The sequence below is a fragment of the Phalacrocorax carbo genome, chromosome 3 (assembly GCF_963921805.1).
Source record: "Phalacrocorax carbo chromosome 3, bPhaCar2.1, whole genome shotgun sequence".
NCBI classification, from domain to species: Eukaryota; Metazoa; Chordata; class Aves; order Suliformes; family Phalacrocoracidae; genus Phalacrocorax; species Phalacrocorax carbo.
In genome coordinates this window covers 7,119,762-7,141,323 of record NC_087515.1, presented here as the reverse complement: position 1 = coordinate 7,141,323, position 21,562 = coordinate 7,119,762, and the positions used below count along the sequence as shown (strand labels likewise).

Below are 21,562 nucleotides of genomic sequence, written 5' to 3'. Positions count from 1 at the left end.
GCGCGGGGGCGGTGGCGCCGGGGGGGGCGGTGGCGCCGGGGGGAGCGGGGCGCCTCTCGGCCTGCGCCAGCCGCCCACCCGTGACCGGCAGCTGCCTGGCCCCGGCCCTAGAGCCACGCGTGCCCGTGGGCTATGGCTGACAAGCGCTCAGGTAACAACTTGGTCGCGAAGTTCATCCGGCTCCTTAGCGCTACCGCAAGCTTCCCCCGAAAAAGCTTCGCGTCCTCTATGCCTTGCCTTTGTGGGACCTTTGCGGCGGCCCAACCCCGTCCCCTCCTAGGAAGACGCATCTCCCGCACCCAGACCCAAATGCAGCGTTCAAAGCCGATGGGGCTGTTTGTTGCTCCAGGACTGTGGAGTTTCTGAAACCTGGAAATCCTTCACCCATCCCCAATCTTCTACCCACAGCCCCAAGGCTGTGCTTTTATCCTCCCGTTCCCTCACAGGCGTCACGAAGTGTGCTTTTGGCTGTTTCAGTCTAGTAGGCAGGTAGGGCAATGAAGTCCCGGGTAGTTCTACAGCTCCTGCTGTGTTCACGTGCTGCACAGGGAAAAGATGAGCACAAAAATAAAGGCTGCAACAGAAAAGGCCCACAAAAGTAAATCGCCATATCCTGTTCAATTACTGGCATGCGGTACTTCTTTGCCTTGCAGGAAGCGGTGCACATGGCTATATAGCAAAGTTAGAATGGTATTCAGCCACTCTTGTCACAAAGACCATTTCAATATCTTAGCTAGGTAACATCCAGTCTTCTATTCTACAATTTACCAGCACAAAACCAGCCATACCAATTCATATCTCCTTGCTAGAGTTCTGCTAATGGTTGTAGGATAGCTGCTGTACCTCGGCTTAGCTATATTAGATTTGAAGGATTTATTCACAGAAAGATAGCATTTCTTTTGAGGAGAACTGCAGAAATGAGCTGTTCATATTTAAGAGCAGCAAAGCAAATCACTTGGGGAAATCCTTAGAATCATGTATGGTTTTAAGAGAGGACCAAAAACTATTGTCTGATGTCAGTGACAGCAAAAAGCCTGCTGTGCAATTGTTATACAAAATTCCACTGCACTTTTTTAAGAGATAATAGAGGTTCCTAGAGCCTGAACTACCACTTAGTTTTCCTTTGAAGTTATTGTTCCAGGCATTCTAGTTTAAAGAGTATAAAATTTTGATAAAACCAGACTGACAAAGTACATGAACGGCCTTCACTTCTCGGTATTAGAAAGCAGCCTCAAAGCAGGTTTGAAAGGTCAGTTCATACAGCAGGGACAGAAAAGATGCTGAAGGGCTGGAATAAGAAAGCAGTGGTACTGAAAGGAGGAGCAATAAGTGGAAGTGTTTCTAAAAGAACCACAGAAAATAAAGTTTCGCTACTTTACTACTGCTTCTGACTCAGAGCTCTTCCACTTTCAGGAAGAAACCATCCAAGGGAAATTTGGTGATTTAAAGTATGCACCAGCTCTTTCCTGAAGCAGGACAGCTGTTTGGCTAATGTGCTGATCACCTCTTTGAGGGCTGAGTCATAGGCAGTTTGTGAAATTTGCAGGAAAATCCCTGTTTCAGCTCCCAGACCTAATGCACCACTGACAATGAGTCAGGTTACAGCTTCAGTAGCCTTGCACTACACTGCAGCTGTTTTGTTCATAGACTGTCGTCATTTTGCTGCTTGATTTCTTGTGACTGCTATTTTTAGCATCATTTACTAACGGCAGTCATGATGGCAGATAACAAAATCTTCCCTCATTTCTACAGTCCAAGTCCTAATTCCGGCTTTTGCTTTTAAAGCTACATTTGGACATGCACACAACCATTGCTGGGGCTGTGTATAACCCTGTCAGCACAGTCTGACTCCCTGTGTCGCAGCAGAATTTTGCTTGCTGGAGAAACAGAAGTGCTATGTCAAGACAGAAGCAGGCAGTTTCAGCTGAAGCAAATTTAGCAGCTATTCTTGGCCAAAAAGTAGCATTTGAGGGAGGACCCTATTACCCTTAAGAAATTTTACCTGTCTTTCCTGCCCAACTACAAGAACTGGGAAAGGAATATAACGACAAGACACCAGCAGCACAGGAGCTGCTACTGCACGTCAGCTGGTACCATACCCAACCAGCACTACTGAGCACAGCCTTTTTGAACTTCCTGCTTATTTTCAGTGCTAATTAGGTGATCTCCAAATCTTACATATTCCCTCTTGGGAACCAAGAACGCCTTTGATTCATCTCATTAAAAACTGAAATGTGATCTTTTATAGATTTAGCCTTCCATTCTGTTTTCCCTTTCCACTTTGGAGAAGAGATGGAGTTAACACTTGAGCAGCAGTGTCAGACCACAACCCAATAATTAGGACAGACTGATGGTGCCTAGTACCATTTCCACAGAGCTTTCGGATCTATGTGACTGAGCATAATAGTGAAAATGAATTTTTAGTTGAGGTAAGTATTGTGCTCACTGAGTCTGATGTCAGTAAAACTGGATTTGATACAGTTTGTTACAATCACCTGTATCATTGTAGCATGCTTCAGGGTAAGCTTCTGACAGTGACACAGGCCGTGCTGGTAACAGTTAAAGCCCACTCAGAAATCTGGGAAAATTTAATTAAACTGATGACCAGGCTTTTTTTTTTAACCCCTTCTCACATATTCAGTCAGGTGGTTTAACAAACACCACTTTATTAAAAGGCAAGCACAACCACAGACTATTGTGAGCCTTCCGGTAATTTCTTGGTAAAGGATCTGTTTGCTCCTTTCTTCCTGCAGGAAACACCTCGTCTTACATCTGCACTTCTCCAAAGCAGAGGCTGGTGCCTTCCCTGGTGTGCGGCAGACCTGCATCGAAACTGCACCAGAGCCAGCAGCGTTGCAAGCTGCTCTGCCCTTTGTGAGTCACTCCAGCAGTGCTCTGGCTCTGCTAGCTGCCTTAGCTCTCTGCTGCCATTCGGCTACCTGCTCCTGCTCTCCAGTTCCTCCCACTTCTCAGCAGAGTGCCACAAAGCATGTGATTCCATGCTATCCTACTTCCTCAAATGAGACTTCTTGAGCAGGCTTCCTGCCCTTCCTTCCCAGCTTATAACCTGTACCTCTCAGGGCAGCAAGTCACCGCCCAGTTAAACTAATAATATATGTAGTCATATTTGGCCCAATATTTTATACACAGTTCCAATTATAAAATTTGCAGCAATTAATAGTGAGCTACTTAAAATAGAGAAGTCCCGGGACATGACACAAACACACTTCAAAATTTCTCACAGGTCCCTTTTTGTTCAACTCTCCTCCTCTCCACAATTCAAACCACCATTCTTCCCTTTATCTAAGAAGCTGCTTTTCCTTTTAGGCCTACCCAGCACTTTCTGTAATAGGTTACTAGTGGTTTGCCAATGTTAAGATATGCTTATTTACTTTTTTCCTAGCCTATGTACCAAAGCCTGAAGCTATGCTGACTTTAGGGGTAGGGCTTGCAGCCCCACTGGCTACATTTGTCCTCCTTCTGATGCGTATGGTACCATAACAGCTTCCTAGGTACCGCTGCTCTCTTGAGGTTGGTACAAGGCATCTATGGTCTGGTAGAGACAAAACCGGCTGTACCACATCAAGTCAAAGGGTCACATACCCACAGCCATTATGGATAGTTGCCATCACGAGCTGCCTAGAGGAGCAGAGTGAGAAATGAGGCGAGCACGCAGTACGACACCACTCAGCTCTGACCATCAGCTCTTTAGGACTTTCCGACCCAGAGGTTACAATTGCACCATCTTACTGAATAAGCAGACCGTGAATTTGCCCAATGAATTTTTAGGTCAATGACACCACTTTTGGGCCTTCACAACATGATCCATGGCAGCATGTTGTGTACTTTAATGAATCACTGTCTGAATATCCTGCAAGAAAAATTCTGTCCCGAACCAGAAACTTCTCACCACCGTACATACCACTTATATGGTTACGCACCACTATGGCCGTTCAATATTAATAAGCTCAATGGCTCTCTGCAGGTCTCATCAAGAGTCTTTAACAGGCTAGTAACAGGTAGAAAATATGGGTTACGACAAGTTTGTTTGTCCTCACCCGAAGCTGATGGTTACACACATTATCTAGCTTTGCAGTGAGGCAATCAAAGTAGGCTTCTAGTCCCCATTAAGAAACCTTCCCAGTAGAAGTTACTCTTTGCTAATCTTTTTTATATTGTTGTGTGGTACCAGAATAACTGTAATTTCTTCCCTTAGTTAATACAGTACTACAGGCTGCAGTGGTAAAGCCTCTAGCACACTGTACTGTTCAGCATAAATTTTATGTGCAAGGACTTCACAGGATCTCAAAAGCCTGACATTGTTGTGTCTTCCACAGCTTTAGTGGAGCTGTTTGTGTATTACAGCATTTTCTGATGGAAATTATTCCCCTAGCTTCTTTGAAAGGCTTTAGATTTGAAGTGGACGTAAGTCACCACTTCTTGGTACACCAACATTAAAATTTCAGTTGACAGCCCAGCTGGTTCAGCTGTTATTTAGTTACAGGTTAATCAGTGGTCTTCCGTAACTCTTCCTTGATACATCAATACTTAGCTGAAATCTTACAAATTGCAGAGAGCCAAATAAAAAGTCTTTTTTTTTAATAGGCTTACCCATTCAAGAGTTTAAACTGCTACTACTACTTCAGAAACTAGTAAGTAGTCGATTGTTTTTGTTGCAATGCCTGCTTTTTCAAGCAAAAGGTTGAAGAGAAGCATAACAGCAAACAAGATACAGATTAGGTACGAAGGCCAAAGGATAAATGAGTCAGAGAAGTCACTGGTCCTTTTGAAAACCAATTTTAGGCCATATAACCTTTAAAACATACATACCCCTTCTTTTTTCAAACCAGTGACACAACACACTAGGATTCTGAAAATAGTCAGGATCACTTCTTCATTTGCGTTGCAACAGCTCCCAGAGCTAACTTGTGCCTATGCCTGCCCTGACCGCCCCCCACAAAAGATGATCATGCCACAGTCTACACATAGTGCCTCAGTCCCTACCTACCCAAGGAGATAAAAAAACAAGAAACACCATGTATGTGTGCAAAACAAAAAACTGCGTGATGTTCTCCGAACTAGAGACTGTGACCAAACTCAAGTTCCTTAGGACTACACGCTTCAGCTACACCATCATCCTCATTGAAGTTGCCTTTGGACCCCCTTGCTGGGACTCTGCAGTTACAGAAGGGCTCACTTGCCCTCAGCATTGCTACATTTTTAAGGGAGAAATGAGAAGGCTGTAGTATCACCTCTTACCATGAGATGGTAGGTGTTTTCTGATGGTTAGAGGGGAAAAGGCTTTTAATAGACCTTCAAGTTGGTGAACTTCTCAGCTTTCAGAGAAAGTAGAGACAAAAGTAAATTAGGACCAAAATAAAAATCAAACTATTTATGGGATTGTGAATGAACTGAAGCTTGAGAGGACTGGGGGAAGCCAACATATATTGAGCATAAACATGAAAATAAACCCTCAGCTTAAGATATTATTGCTAGTATAAGGGTGTGGGTCCCCTTTTTTATTTCTTATTCTTACCCTGGCTCTTCCTGTTAAGAAACTTTTTAGTTGCATAAATGTGTTTTAAGTCATCAACAACATACAACTTTGGTTATTTTTGGAGAAAAAAAGCATTCCCAAACTAAATATTGGGTAATTTTGAAGCAAACTCATAATAATAATAATAAAAAGCACCTTTATGTGAATACGTGAAGTTGCATATCTACCTCATGCTGTACAGTGATACACAGAACACATTTATTCTTCCAGTTACTAACACACTTGCCTGAACAAACCCAACACACCAATACTCTCTCATGTTGGAGTTCAAGAAGGCCAAAGCCAACCTTACTGACCCCATCCTAACAAGGCTTGTGCTGTTTTATCTTTCTCACGTTTAAGATTTTTATGCGACTCTTATTACCACAATAATATACATTTACCCCAATGACCTGCCTTTGAAATCAAGAACTGCCATTTTACAAAGGTAAAATACAGAGATCAAACCAACTAGTAAGTCTGCCCGGCTGTTTAATTGCCCCTGCCCCAACAGAGAGTACAGGCAAGCCTTTCCCAGGTCCGTCAACTCCATTTTGCCACCAGTTCCTTCTAAGATGAAGTCAGTCCCAGTCCTTAGCCAAGGTACGGGCTAACAAATACTACAGGCACCACCTTTCCAAATAAATTCTTAGTGCTCCTCATATTCAGCCTGTCTGATCAGTAAGTGGATCCATACCTTCCCTACCCAGCTAAGGCTAACAACTGACCATAGCCATGCTATCCGGACTAGCTGAGCTCAGGGGCAAGGAAAAGCACTTTCCTGTCAAAACAGGCAACAATCCCAAGTCCTCATTTAATGGTGCTCTGTCCTACTGTCCAAAACTGACCCAAAACTTAAGACTTACAAAATATATTGAAAGCAGTTGTGAATAATTGCTTTTCCTTTCTGGACCGAGCACATGATATGCTACAAAAATTACAGAATTAGGCTGCTCTTCAAATTATTATAGATGTCATGCACCTTCTTTGACCTTGTTTAAACAATTCTGCTGTCTGACAAATTATTTCCAACTATGTCTGAGCAAAAGTCAACTTAAACCACCATAAGGCAGAATTTACTTTTTTTTTTCCACTTGCTAACAGCTTGACTTGGAACTGTGGGAGCCAGTTTGAGACAGTGAAAAATATGCAGTCTCTTGCACAAAGCACTGCCCAGACTGAGCTGCAGCTCTCCATTATTCAGTAATGATTGAGGAAGAAGTATGGTTTACAGATTCTGTACAACTTCCAAGCAAGCACCTGGGGCCATGCTGACTACCCTATCCTTTATGGTAGACTTCCAAAAGAAAGCCCAAAACCCATTTTGCATTCCTCTCCACAGATCAAAGGGAAGTGCATGCAGCAAGCAAGGCAACTGGATACTGTCACCATTTTGCTAGGGATGTCCCATGGTTGACCTCACAGCAAAACTAGGGGCTCCTGGAGTACAGGACTCTACCTTTGCTGTTGAACAAGTTATTAGGCTCATCATGCCTTAGATAAAGCTGCAGGAATGAAAGAATATAGTGGCTTGGACATCTTCAGAGAAGCTAAAGTGGGTTGGAAGGGCCACTGATTATCCTGCAGGCACAGAGATGGCAGCCAAAGAACTGGAAATCCCAGAAGGGAAAACGGGTCTCCTACGGGAATAGGCGAAAGATATAACGGAACAAAACTGATAGTCCAGCAGAGCCTTTTCAGTGCCCATGTGATAACCTTCATCATCGGATTGGTTATTAGTTCAGGGAAAGCTCACCCAGTGTAGGTTTCATACCTCTCCATAGTTAGTAACTCTGCTGCAAGTTTCTAGATAAACATCTTTGTTCACCATCTTATCAAAATTAAATCAATTTTCTTATGGAAAAGATAAAAAAGTGCATCTTCCTTTCTTGAACAGCAGTATCTGTTGAAAACATAGGGGCTTTAAGATGCCATGAATCTTGTATATAAGATGATTTGTACACAGCACAACTAGTTGATAGCTCAGTGGTTCCAAGGTGACTGGTGAGAAGGAAAACAGCTGCTTTCCTAGCTGTAATAAAAACAAATACAATGAAGTCAAACATTGACAATCTATATTTCTTCTAAAAATAGTATACATTATGACAGAAGATAAAAGAATAAACTGAACACTCAGACCCAATATCTTGTAAACAGATATAAAAGTAAAAAAGTGTGTACATCTCAATTCGTGCCAAACAAAGAGGAAAAAATATTTCAAGTATACTAATGAGTAATCCAGTGTGTGACAAAGTTTAAGGCTAACGTTTTCAACCTTCAGTGTTGAATTTATACAGAATGCACATAAGAACTCTCACAAGCAGCTTTATTTCCATCAGACATGAATCCTTGCAGATGACATTGACTTTTCAAGAGCTTCAAGGGATCAGAACTCATTTCCCCAAGACAAAAGTGTTTCTTCAAAATTTTACAAGTTTTAGCCAGAAAACAGGAAAAGGGGTAGGTTTCAGTTGAACGTCTTGATTCAGAAATGCTGCTGCATCATTTCACGTTCCCATTGTGAGTCTTAGGTGAGGGCTCCAGCTCCTTGCTGGACTTGATCTACCAAAAGCAGAGCATACTGTAATACTACACACATATAGCTGTGATATGTTATGGGAGAGGAAAGCTGTTGGCATACATGCCGGCGCTCATCACTCAGAGCAACATAACACATTGACTCATGATCCTAAATCATGCATATAATAGGCCCAAGGTATGGGAATTACATTAGACAAGCTGCATTAGGAGCTATTTGCAGGTATGTGGTGGAAGCCTCTGTAGGAATTGAAAATAACAGGCAGCCCAGCCACAGCAGTAGTCCTCAAAGCTGATTCTACTGCTCCTAACTAAAGACAGAAGATTATTTGCAAAAGTTCGAGTTGATAGACATCTATGGGGAAACCACCGTTCCTAGGTGAACATGAAACGTTTGAACTACAGCCCCAATAAGACACAGCAGTACAATTTCCTCTTTAAAATATGGCTAGAAAACTTCCTGCTCTAAAGAGTAGCAGATTTTTTGAGGAATGGTTAAAAAAAGAAAAGTTATTAAAAATTCCAGTCTTCCACAAGCTTTTAAAAAAAGAAAAAATTCAAACTTCAAATTTAGGCCAGTCTTTTCACCTTGAAACTAGATCTTCAGCTCTCTGAATTCACTAAAATAAAGCTAATTTATGTCACCCCAGAACTAGTGCCTGACAATGAAAATGTTAGTCTTTACTTGCAGCTCCTCTATAACCATATCCCCAGTATCTATATAGTACAGTATTACTAGAAGTCCTTTTTCATTCTCTTACAGTAAGGAACTCAGTACACAGCATTAGACTTCTCTCAGCTTTGCTACTAATCTTAGTCACTTCTACTCAAGAAAAGTAAACAGTGCATCAACCTGTACCCCATTATAGTTTTGCCCCACATCTTGACATACATGTTCACCAGTGCTTTGGTATATACACCTACGTACATATTAGTATTGTCTGAGATGCTTTTAGCAAGGGTAATAACTAGAACTATTTTTAAGTCACAACATTTTTGTGTGGCATTATAGCTATAAGATCAATTATACAATAAGATGTATAAAGTATTTTCAGGAGGTTTTTTTAAAATGTTAAACACAGAAGAATAGTAGGAAAAAAGACCAATTTCTAAACTATTTAAAATGTAAACAGTGTAATTCAGAGTAGGAAAATTCTTTGATAAACATCAGTCTAAACCACCATTAGTGCTTTAATAACCATCCACCTGCACTGTAGATTAATTCACCTATTAATTTCCCATTAGAGTGGCTTTAATCAATACATAAACTTGTTCTAGTTTCACGCAAGTGTGCAACTGCTTTGGTGTAGGACAGAAAGCAGGTCAATCCGTAGAACTGTAAAGAAAACCACAGCCTGTGAAAAAGAATTTATGCTCAATACAAAGGATATACTGTGGGTGAGGCATTAACTGTCACCTCACACTGAAAAGCAAGATGCATTTGAGGTAAACAATAAGTGCACTCAGAGTGCCTATTGTCTTCAAAACTTTGGAAAGTAATTTTAAGTATAAAGCACTTTAATTGTTGGTTTGGGGTTTTTTTTGTGTTTTGGGTTTTTTTTGTCCCTAGTAGTTATGGGCTAGGAAGTCTCTCTGAATTGCATGATATCTTCTATAGCAAATATATACCCTATGATGTAAGAAGTATGCAAATAATTATTTTGTTTAACATCTGTTCTTGTTTATAGAAGAGATTTAAAGCTTAATTTGCCTGAACTTGACATTGAAACACTGAATTAATTGTAACATGCAAATCAAAACTGCTGCTTGGAACACTGAGGTGTTCCTGTGCCAAAAACATTGTCATAAAGCTTAAATTTATTTTTTTAATTAAAAAAAAAAAAAAAAAAAGAAGGAAAAATGACCCCTCATCATCTACTAGGTAGAACATATAAAATTGTGGAAGGGCCACCAGAAAGGCCAAAAGACTTGCCTTCTAATTGTGCCTTTCCCAATAGCAACAGCACACAACTGACATGGTTCACAAAAGCTGCAATAAAACCAGTGGTCTGGCTTGTTAATTTCTCTTCTGCTTACGAAGCCTACAAACAGCAGCAAAGAAAGTGAAGGCATTTGTAGACTCCAGAACACAACCTGCATTATTCCATCCATTTTTGGACAGTTATCTTTGCAACCCTGAGGGCACAGAACATATATATGTGTATACAGTATGTATAGCCTACACAGTATACAAACCGTCAGTACGGGCTCTCTCTCTTGCAAGGGAATCTTCCCATGTACTAGTAGCAGCTAGTCCCAGCGATTAACACGTACGGACTAACAACTTTCTTTGACCTAGAAGTCATTCTGGTAAGTTCTGTTCCCTCTCTTGGGCCATTCCTCCTCCACCCATTTCAGCAGCACTTTCACAACATCAATTCTCTTATAAAATTTACAGAGATCGATCAGCTGCTCCACAGTCCTGTCACTGTTCCGTAGCAAAAACTCCAAGGTGGGACTCTGGGGCTTCTGTTCAAGGAAACACAATTCATCATAAGTCATCCCCCACTTGCTTGCTAAATTTCTCCAGTTTTTCACTGTTGGGTGGCAGGGATCCAGCTTTAGCCTCACTGTGTACAACAAGTCCTCATCATTGAGCATGTCGCTGATGGTTGGTGCACGGAATAAGCACAAGGAGCAGGTGCCATTTTCCTTGCAGGTTTTCTTGAGATCTGCAGTGAAAACCATTACATAGGGAGAAGTTAGGATTTATTGCTGTGGTTTCACTGGGAACAAAAAGTTAAAAGCAAAGGGTTAAAGAGTATTATATTCCTGTGAATTGTTTCTGAAAAAGTCAGAATAGTGACATGTAATGACTTTCCTTATGAAGTTTTCATGAAAATAACTTTCTAAGACTTCTGTCTTTGCTACGCTCGGTGGCTATAATCAAAAGGATAGTAAATTTTAAAGTACCATATTTATGCTTTTATAGAAAAGGCATGCAATTCAATCCAGTGTGTGAGCTGGGGTATTCCCCTTTTTTGTTTTTGGGAACCACGTAGCTTCCTTGAATCTGCCATAACCCCTGCTTATATCACGAACAGGATTATGTGCGCATCATGTGCATCTTGTACACATACGTTGTAGGATGAAGGAAAAGGTTTTGCACTTCTGAGCTGCTGCCTTCATAGCAACATGAAATATATGCATCAGGAGAATGCCTGCTGACAGCTGCAAACGCAACTAATATCTAGTACTTTAACACAATGAAAAAGTAGAAATGTTCCTTTGCTTTGTAAGGGCTCTTACAGTAAAAGCTGTCCCTGTTCTACCATGCAAACCTATTTTAAATATATATTATGGAAGGAAATAAAGTGCGTACTTCTCCATGTGTGAGAAAAATTAAAATATCAAGTTGCTAGAAGTAGGTCATGATATATTCCAAAATCTGCATCAAATACCGAAAATTGCCATTTAGGCCTCCCACACACAACAGTCAGTATCTCCCCTCAGCCTTGTGAACAATGTGATTCTATCAGACTATATTAGACATTAATAACCTGTAAAAGCATGTAGGAACCAGTTCTAGTCACACTTCTAGTCAAATACTAAGACCTTTAATATTGCAGTGATGTAGGGCACCATTTGAGCATTTCCGCTGCAGATATGACCTTAACTCCTCCTGCTCCTTTTTGAAGGCAGGGAGAATTTGCTATGTCCAAAGAGTAGGAGATAAAGGATGCAGCCTAGAAGCATTTTCTAAAGCTTCTGCCCTCCAGCCTTGTTGTACAGCTTGAAATAGAGAAGTAACTGGTCCTACTTGGTATAAAACTATTTGAAAAAGGGACACTACCATAAGAAAACTGGTATTAATGAAACAAGTGATTAAAAACAACAACAAAAACCAGTGACATGCAATTTACAAGTGCTAGATCAGTTCTGGTCTAAGACCTGACTTGATTCTCTGGCAAAGGGCAAATCTGGTACTCGGTGCCACCTTCTCGTACAGACAACAGCATCGTTAAGGGTTTTTTTGGTTGGTTTTTTTTTTTTTTTTTTTAATTTGCAGTAATTGTCAGATTGTGTGAAAATTCCAGAAAGATGGTCACATTGTGTTCTTTTTTATTCTGAATATTAGTGCCGATAAAGCAACTCAGCTGAATGTAGCTTCTGCATGCACTTTGGTTTTGGTTTTTAAGGGAAGAGCAGGCTATGGTTATTTTTGTAACATCGCTCATCGTCTTGCTTTTTTAGCAGGCCAAATACAACTTCTGAAGTTTTTGAACAAGTTAGGACATGCAGCAACAACACTGCTGCAGACACATAACTTCGTACAAATGCTCAGATTCCCTGTTAAGGGGAAATATGTTCTAGTAGCATCTTTGCTCACAGCTTTTCCACAGGCTTTGCAGCTGTTCTCTACAGAAATATGTTATGTGAACTATTCTCCTCTTCTTCTGTACCTTAAACTCTTGCTGAAGTGAGGCAAAACTTGCTTGCTTCACTCATACCAAGATTTAGTTATACAAGCAAGACAAAATTAATGTAATCCAATCAAAGTTCTGGCTGAGCTCAAAGGGCAGGTGAGCACCCTATCTGAATTTCATTTTATTTTGCTTTGCAAGGATGCCAGAGTAAGTATTATCCTCCAATGGAAGCAGGGAAGAAGGGGTAAAGACAACACAGAGCACAGTTACAGGTAAACAAAACTAAACCAACCTGCTGCTTGTGCTGTACCGTGTGCAGGCTTACAACAGCATTATAAAGAATCCTGCTTTTCTAAGATGCCCTGTGTTAGATACCGATGAGCAAATGATGACCTACCCACCTAATTGCATGATCCTAACACTGCATAATAGGACACGCTTCTTTACTAATAGGAAATTCTCAGTTGTTCATTGTTAGATTAGCAGGGCTGTATATCACACACAGGCACTCCACCCTCAGCTGAGCTCATACAATTATGGAATGAGCCCCCACAGCCCGCTGCCAGCTTCTGCTCTCTCCAGGTAGCTGTTTACAGATTCCTTCCAAAGGTAGATGTACTAGATGTATTCGGAAGGCCCAACTTACGTTTTGTATGGTCTGCATTATTGATCACCACCACCTTTAGAACAAAGAGGAAGCTATAAATGACACTGGTAATTAAATGATCTCCACAAGCATTGACTACCTAGGCAGTTCTTGGTTATGACAAATAGCAGTTTTTAATACAGTGCTTTCAAAGAAAATCTAGGAATAAAATGTGTAGAACAGTAAAGCTGACATATTACCTGAAAGTGATTCATCACTATGGTTTTGTGTGTCTTTGTCTTCTGGCTACAAAACAGAAAACAAATATAAATCAAAACAATGTATTTGAAAACCAGAATAGCTATTTGGCTAATTTACACAGTGTCAGGGGATTACTTAGAAGAATCCTGAGCTGCTTGTAAAGAAAGACAGGTAGCATATCTGGTTTTGAGGAGTCACTGACAATCTGCAGTCTTTTCAGGCAGCATTTTCATGCTTTGGCTCACAAAACTTCCCTGTTGGTTGTATCCACTGAACAATGTCATCTTTACTAATGATATGTTATAGCGTTACATCTTTTGAGTAATTTGTTCTTAATCCCTCAACAGCCATTCAACAATTCATATGGCTTGATTAAAAACATTTTTTAAATGCTTTGTAATGAAAAACCGAGAATTTTGCCTGTAATGAGAATCAGTAAAGGACTGCTTCATTGGTCTAGGAAGCATGGGAGAGCTATTTTTACAAATTTCTTTACATATATAGGAAGCTTTTCTAGACAACAGGTGGACTTGAACATTTCAGCTGGTTCAGATCTAATGCCCCTCCTGTTTGAGGTAAATATTTGCTCAGTGGCTTTTTGCCTTCTAATTAAACATAATAAAATTACTTAGCAGCTTGAGACTGCAACACACGTTGCTTTCGACATAGTAGAACTGAAAGGTTACGACATTTAAAAACTGGAAGGACAGCACCTTGATCCTAGAGCTGCGGGAAACTGCAGCTGCCCTTACTTTAAGCGGGTGTAGAGCCGGGGGAATAGCTTTCTTCTGTTGAGGACTTAAAGATGAAAGCAGAAGGGGATTTTCCCCTTAGATAGCTGTAATAAAGTATTGTCGATTTTTTGTAGTGCGTCATTCTTCCAAAACTATAACAGCAGGTGGCTTTAATATTTTGCAGGTTGTGCGTGCAAACACAAGTCAACTGGGTAACAATACAGTGTAATAAGATACTCTATTCCTACCTGCTACAACATCTTTACTAAGAAATCCACTAAAAATAGAATATAGGCAGTTTCAGTTGATATAGTGAACACGCATACATTCACAGTCCAATTCTAAAGAAGGTAAACCACCTCCAAAATACTTAAAAACTTTGTTAGGAAAGGAAAAGTTTGCATACTGTTTTCAGGATTTCTTTATTTCCTGAAAACTGCAAAATCACACATGCAACGTCAACTCACCCCGTTCAAGAGAGATCTAACACTGCACATGCCATTTGCAACAGAATACTCCTTGCCATTATCTTCTAGTAGTTTACTTTTCTGCTGGCACTGAGTAAGTTTTCTCTGGCCAGAGCTTTTTAAACAGGAACTTGGCCTTCATGGCAACATGTGAGCACCCAAAGTTTAAGAAAAATTAAATCTGGAGATCCCGATTATAGTCATTGTCTCCATTCCCACAAATTCCTTAAAAAGATAAAACATTATTACTGAGCCCTGAGGAGCAAACCCCCAGAAGGGTGATTCATTGGGAGAATGAGGAGCTGCCCATCACAACTGAGCCTCCCCAGAGATCTGATTCAAAAGAAACAAGCAAGCAAATAAAAACAAAATGGAAGAAATAAAGGGAAAGTGGGTACTGTTCACTTAGTTTGCAATAGCTAAGTTGCTGCCCTGAGCTTCAGTAACATTTTCCAGACTTCATGAATTCATGAAAGTTCAAACTGTATTGTGAAACCTAATACCTAATTGCCTTTAAGAGATGTCATTACACTAATGTCTTGTGATTAAAGAAATAACAAGAGAGGCTAGTACTGCAAAAAGTACAAAGAAAACCAGGCATACTTACCTGTGCCATATCTCTGTGTTCAAAATTCGTATTTTTACTGATCAGTTATTATCCACTTTTATCAAGTCAGATGCCCTCATGTTTGTTCAAAATAATTTTCTTGTAATGTAATTGCAATAAGACAACGCAGTGCTACTTCCCATTAGATGAAGGTATTAAGCAAGAATATTTTTGCCGACAACTAAAATCCAATCAACCTCTACAGGTCTAATCAAAGCCATAAACCTATGCACAGTCTGAAGATAAGCAGAAGTTTTTCAGCTCTGTAGAACCATTAACACTCTAATGCAGAGAAATATCTTTATAGTGATTCTAAACTGGCAATAAATGCTCTCTTCTTGATGATGGGAATGAGACCGTTACCTCCATCATCTGTGAAATGCATAACAAACCCATGTTTGTTTCTGGTGAAATTCAGCTGGGACTCTGGCATAAGGAACTCCTTTTAATTCTTCATCTCACTGGAAAGTGCTCATTCATTTCTCTTCTCCAAGTTTTCTGCTCAACCCAAAGAGAATCAATTTGAAATTCAGCAAATAACATTCACTTGAAAGATGGTAACCATAGAGCATGGGGGTCACTCAGCATTGCCCACCCTATGGCAATGTAAGACTTCACAAACTGCAGAGAGTGTTTCCACTACAGGAACAGCAGTGTCCCAAAGTCAAACCAGAATAGTCAAATGCCTCCCTAAGGGCAAAACACAAAGAGTCCAACACCTAGAATTCCTTACTACTTCACTTATTCTCTGCCCTGGCTCTATTTTCATCAGGAAAGAGGGAGAGCATGCATGACAAAGCCTTAACTCTTTGTCAGCTCTTCTTCAGAGCATCTACACACTAATCAAAACCTAATTAAACTACAAAGTACACGCTAATGATTAAATAACCTTTCTTTTGCTCTTCTCCACAGAAGCTCACTTCCTTGAACTCTTGAAAAGAGAGCCTGTTTCTGGTCTGTTTTACTGAGTAATTCCATGCTCTCCAGATATAGTCTGAAAATATATTTCTTTGTTAACATACTTATTTAATCAACAGCAGAAACATAGTTCACATTCAGGTATCATTTTTTCTTACCTGTTGGATTAGGCCAGAATCTGACGTAAGGGTCTTGATGTTGACAGATGCAATTTCCAATGTAACTTGATCTGTTAGGTATTCCTCATCTAAGACAAAGACTGTGAAACACTAGTCTTCCACCCAAATACAAATTTAAATAGTAAGACTGTCAAACATCAATTACAGGTGTCTAGCATATAAAATTTAGCTCCACATCATGATCAGTAACTGGGAAATCCTGGATTAAAAGCCCAAAATATTAAATTGGCAGAGACTCAACAATCATGAAGAACATGACCGTGTGAAGAAGAATAATCCTTGCAGACATCAGATATTAGTGTAACAATTGTTTTTTAAACAAACACCATACTATTTTTGAAGCAAGAGTCACGTTGTTTCAGAAAGCTGACCAGAGAATATTAACCAAACCAATACATCAAAGTAGGACGAAGTTGACTGTCTCAAGTCAATATAATCCCTTTTTGCTTTGCTTTTCTCATCACACTTACAATGATCATTGTTGAAATAGGTACTACACAAATATTTACTTTTTATTCTGTCCCTTTGTAAATTAGGCTCATCCTACTTACCTCTACTACATGGGAGTTTTCTGAAGCACTGAAATAATCCATTTCAAAGGGTGTTTATCAACTGCCCTGGAAGTCCACTGAAAAGCACAACATTCCCCAGTACAGCATAAACTATTTACCTTTCAAGCTTCACATCAGCCCTCAAAATAGGGGTAAAAGGGATGGATACATAAGCCCTCTGTGAACCTTGTGCAAACAGACAAATTTCACTCTGCATGATTAATAAGGTCCTCATCAATAAGCCATTTGTATAATTCCCCTGGGTCAGGTACTGACCAATCATTAACACGAGCTTAAAAGAGGTTATATTCTACAGAGTTTTACATACAAGAACTCTCCATGGTGATGACTATGTTTGTAGTGCTGGTATATTGCCATTTTCTATGTGTTTAGTGGTAAGATCTCATTAAAGATCAGCTATTATCTTTATGAATCATCAGATAACAGAAAGAAGACATATTTCCTTATCTCACTCAAGAAATTGATCAGAATCAAATAATTCATCCTTACACTTGCAAGAAAAAAAAACAAAACCACAAAACCAAAATTATGATTTTCCTCTTTTTCTGGTTTTATAAGACTGTTGAAACTTAATGCCAAATAGTATTCCACTCCCAGCAGGGTAAGTGTTTAATAACAATCATCTTTATGAGTATAGGTCCAGAGACCCAAAAAAAAAATAATCCAAAAAGGTCATCAAAATGGGCATCAAAATTCCACTTCATTTGTATGGCAATGTTATGTGTGAAATTTGTTCTATATGTGAGTGGAGGTAGAATTATAATCAAAACATGATGTAGACGTTAAGCCTAGTCCTGCAAGATGAAGAGTTCCCTCAACTCACCTTTCATTCATAATCAGTAGAGGGTGCTAAGAATTTTAGTAAGTTATGGCCCCCAAATGGTCCATTAATTACTGGACCTATAAGAGCAACAAAACAGCCCCTACCCCACCCCTGGCCAATGTACTCTATTCAAGCATTGTATCTGAAGCAAATATCATTTTGTGTTACACAGAATCAGACCTGCACATCTGTAACTTTTTTTAGCCCACAGATTCATATTTTTATGTCTGTACTTTTACAGAAATAGTTATGAAAAGTCATTCTGAGAAAAAAAGATTAAACCACAGAAAGAAACAGAATATTAAGAGGTATTTGTATCACTTTCAACTCCAAAGGGGAAATGTCAAGCTATATTAGTACTTATATCTTTTTACACTTAGCAAGAGGAAGCAGAAACTAAAATTAAAAATAAACCCAATTCATCTCCTTTCTACAGAAAGTGCTGAAATTTCTACTTCCTCTCAGCTTTCATTTTTAAATTAAACGCATTTAAAACATGCAATCTCAGATTTCAAACAACTTTGACAAGTTTGAAATTTAGGAATTTATCTATATAAATTTGAGGGGAACCTGATGTTATGGGTGAAATAAAAAACAGGGCATGGAAAATAATGTTACAGAGAAATTGCTTTAGTATTAAAAAACAATTTTGAAAGAACAAACCACATGGCTACAAATAAACAGAAAGTAGTTTATGATTTCAAATTAGTTTTCATCTCATGTTCTCCTTCTCCCTACTGAGCAGCACTTCTGAGAGGATGCTCATTTCCTCTGGCTGACTCCCTCAAGCCCCCAAAAATAGTCTCTAGCCTTTCTTTAACCACAGTGATATATTGCTCATGCTCATCAGCAAAAGTTTCCATTGTGACTAGCTTCTGCATAATTTCCTGCGTCTGTCCCCTCTGCAGACTTGCTGTGCAACACAGGATGAAGAACACACTACCTGAAGAGCACTCCTCAACTGAGCCCCTGCCAGTGCATTCCCTGGACAAAAGCCAATGGTGAAGCCTGGGATGACAAAAGAAACGCCCCCCCTGCCATGTCAAGGAAATCATGAAGGGGATATTCATACTGTTAAATCCAAGTATTTTACTTCAGTGAAGAACCTGAACTCCCTCACTCCATTTTCTGTGAGAAGAGGAAGGAACTTGTGCAGAGGGGACCTATATTATGTTCCCAAATAGATGGGTTTAATACCTGCTGAAGGTAAAAGATGACACAGAGAATTAATTGGTTATAGGGCTGAGAATGCAATCAGAGGCAAGAGACCTGGAAAGTATTTCTGGATTATATTTCTGATAACCCAAAGGCGCTGGTAATCTCTTCAAAGCCACTTTCTAACATTACCACATCTCTGGCATCTGTTCTCTGAACACTTTTTTTTGATTGCACCACTGTATTTTCCTTCTAGACTGAAAGCCAAGATCTTCTGATGACAGTTTTAGACTGACTTTAGTTCAAAACTAAACTTCGGAAGGAAATTTCAGAAGTTATATATATACACCAAACTGACCTTAAAAATACAGAAGATGACACTACACTTAAAACATAAACATCTAGGAAAAAGTAAGAATATTTCAATCTGTTGGATAACACCAATGATTTTATTGCACGTAACAACACTTATCTATGACACCTGATTAGACCGAATTTACAACACTTACCTTTAGGTACCCCTGTGTCTTGGACAGGATATTTTTCAGTCTGTCACAAAAAGGCAAGAGACACAGATGTTTGTTATTTTGAGTGTAATTCTGCTGGAGAAAGAGTATATAAAACTGCATGATTACAGTTGCATCTCTTAAATTTCCACTAGTTGATCTGTCTACAATCAGACATAGTAACAATTCTCTTATGTGAGAATTGAGATGCTATTAACACTACTGATTAGCACATAAAAAGTAACAGACATTGCTGCTTTCCTGCAGTATTTTTAAAGGCATTACTTTTTAGTGAAAAGGCAGAGGTTGGGAAAAAAATTTTGCATTTAAGTAGCAAGATAACCTAGAAAATGTAATGCATACCAGGAGGAATAGAGATGACTTCAAAAGCTCTTTTAGCAGATACAAGCTTTTACTAAAATATTACTGTACTGAAAGAAAAAAATATTTTTCCCTTCTGCCCTAAAATTAAGAAGCTGATTAAAATGCAATAGAAAACTATCATTACTGAGTTTAAAGGGATAGCTGCTGATTTCCAGGCATGTTATAACCTACTATTCTTCCTGAAATCCACCTCCTTCCCCATGACGCCTACCTTTATATAAAAGTAGGTGTGGCTTTTATAAAGGCTCATAACCAAGCAAACAGATTAAAGACATCTTAATTTAAGGGAGTAAGGGGGATAAACAAGCTTTCATTCATCTCAGACATAGCAACATTTCCCCTCAGCAAAAACCAGCATCTAATTTAGCCAGTTCACAACATCAATCACAAAATCTGTATCCTTTATTAAAACCTGCTACACAAATGCACGTACACAGACTGCAATAATGGATCCCAGTGAAGGATCGGCATTTAAAGTACCAGTGAAATTTCACGAGTTTCCTGCTGACTTCCTGTTGCAAGCTTCAAAATGGGAAGAAAACACCACGGCAAAGCAATAGCGTGCTCACTTGCCATCCATAAAGCAAACCAATGCATTTCAATCTGTCCATGTAACTAAATTAGACGAGCCTTCTCTGGGCTACACGGCACTGTAAATTTTCCCCAGAGTAAACAATCCATAGCAACATTAAAATGAAAAACTCTTAAAATACTTGACAGAATCTCATATTACTTTTACCTGATATATGTCTCAGCGTAAGACTGACATGTTTAATATCCTAAGACACAACTTGTCATAAAGGTGTTGCTCTGCCAGCAAGCACTAGAGCGCGCTCTTTGGTCTCGCCCACGCCTGTTGTAAGGCACTGCTGTTTGGTCTTACCTTTCCATGACTTTAACTCACCAGAAAAAAAAAGTACAGGAAGAAATAACACCTTAGTATAATCGAAATTTTAAACCCTGGTGGGTTTTCTTATCCCTCCAACCCGTATAGACAGAAGAATGACAGAACCAATCTGTTTTAGTTGTTGGGATTTTTTTTAAATTATAAACATTACGCTGTCAGTCTCTAGAGGCTATCCCACAGACAGCTCAGCTGATACCATCCAATTCTGCTTACAAACCAATTGGTATTTTTATTTACACTTTAACTGCACATTGTTACTAAATTAAACGGTGTTTATATAATCATACAGATAAGCAAATCCCTATACATACTCATAGTTTGAGTTAACATCCTTAAATGTTTTATCTCACTTCTGCATTACATAAGGATTGAAAGCTATAATGATTTGAATTGTATTACACACATACCATTGTTAAGGAAAGAGTGCTTGGATCTGTATCCTCCACTGGCTCTTTTGCTGCATGATTTGCTGGAAATAAGAAAGCTTTATCACTGCATAATCCTCAAAACACTTGTCTGGCAATTCATATTTTACTTCTTTGTCTGACCAAGATAAAGCACAAGTACACAGCCAATACATGCATTATGTCAAATTACATTTCCACAAGAAAACACGACAAACTAGAATATCAAAGCTACTAGCATATAGATGAGAAACTACATGCAACAAGAAACCCAACTCTAAGCTAACAAAAGATAGACTAAAATGAAAATTTTAAATTATTTTTAGTAAAAAAACCCACAAAACAATTCAGCAAAGAATAAAATCCAGTAAATGTCCTAAAATCTAAGTATTTTTGTCTGAGTGGCAGTGCTCTGTTTTTTCCTTAGAGCAATAATTCAAACAGTAAACACACCCACTACAACAAAAATTAACACTATAATAAACAGCAGACTGTAGTACAAAACCTAATAAAAGATATATTTGAGGTAAACATTAATTATTTATATACAATAGAATCATAAACTTCAATTATATTAGCATCAAAAAGATACAAAAATAAAACACTTGCAGGTAAATT

General features: G+C 39.2%; 1 protein-coding gene and 1 long non-coding RNA gene across 5 annotated transcripts in view; one reads left to right on the top strand and one right to left on the bottom strand.

The window, feature by feature from the left end:
- The first annotated feature begins 47 nt into the window (after window positions 1–47).
- LOC135312437 (uncharacterized) lies at window positions 48–21,486 on the top strand. Its single transcript, XR_010371955.1, has 3 exons — window positions 48–151; window positions 2,754–2,874; window positions 18,497–21,486. It is a non-coding gene; the product is annotated as an uncharacterized LOC135312437 (long non-coding RNA).
- Window positions 7,595–21,562, bottom strand: part of EDARADD (EDAR associated via death domain) — a 26,045-nt gene continuing 12,077 nt past the window's right edge. For 2 of the 4 annotated variants that reach the window (XM_064445753.1, XM_064445749.1), the window contains exons 2-6: window positions 20,948–21,009; window positions 19,253–19,292; window positions 16,173–16,273; window positions 13,288–13,333; window positions 7,595–10,746 (exon numbers count right to left, since the gene is read on the bottom strand). In XM_064445753.1, coding sequence (XP_064301823.1) covers window positions 10,370–10,746; window positions 13,288–13,333; window positions 16,173–16,273; window positions 19,253–19,292; window positions 20,948–20,950 — 567 coding nt within the window. In that variant the 5' untranslated portion in view covers window positions 20,951–21,009 and the 3' untranslated portion in view covers window positions 7,595–10,369. The remainder of the gene's footprint in view (window positions 10,747–13,287; window positions 13,334–16,172; window positions 16,274–19,252; window positions 19,293–20,947; window positions 21,010–21,562) is intronic. The other 2 variants (XM_064445750.1, XM_064445752.1) reach the window with 2 other exon arrangements.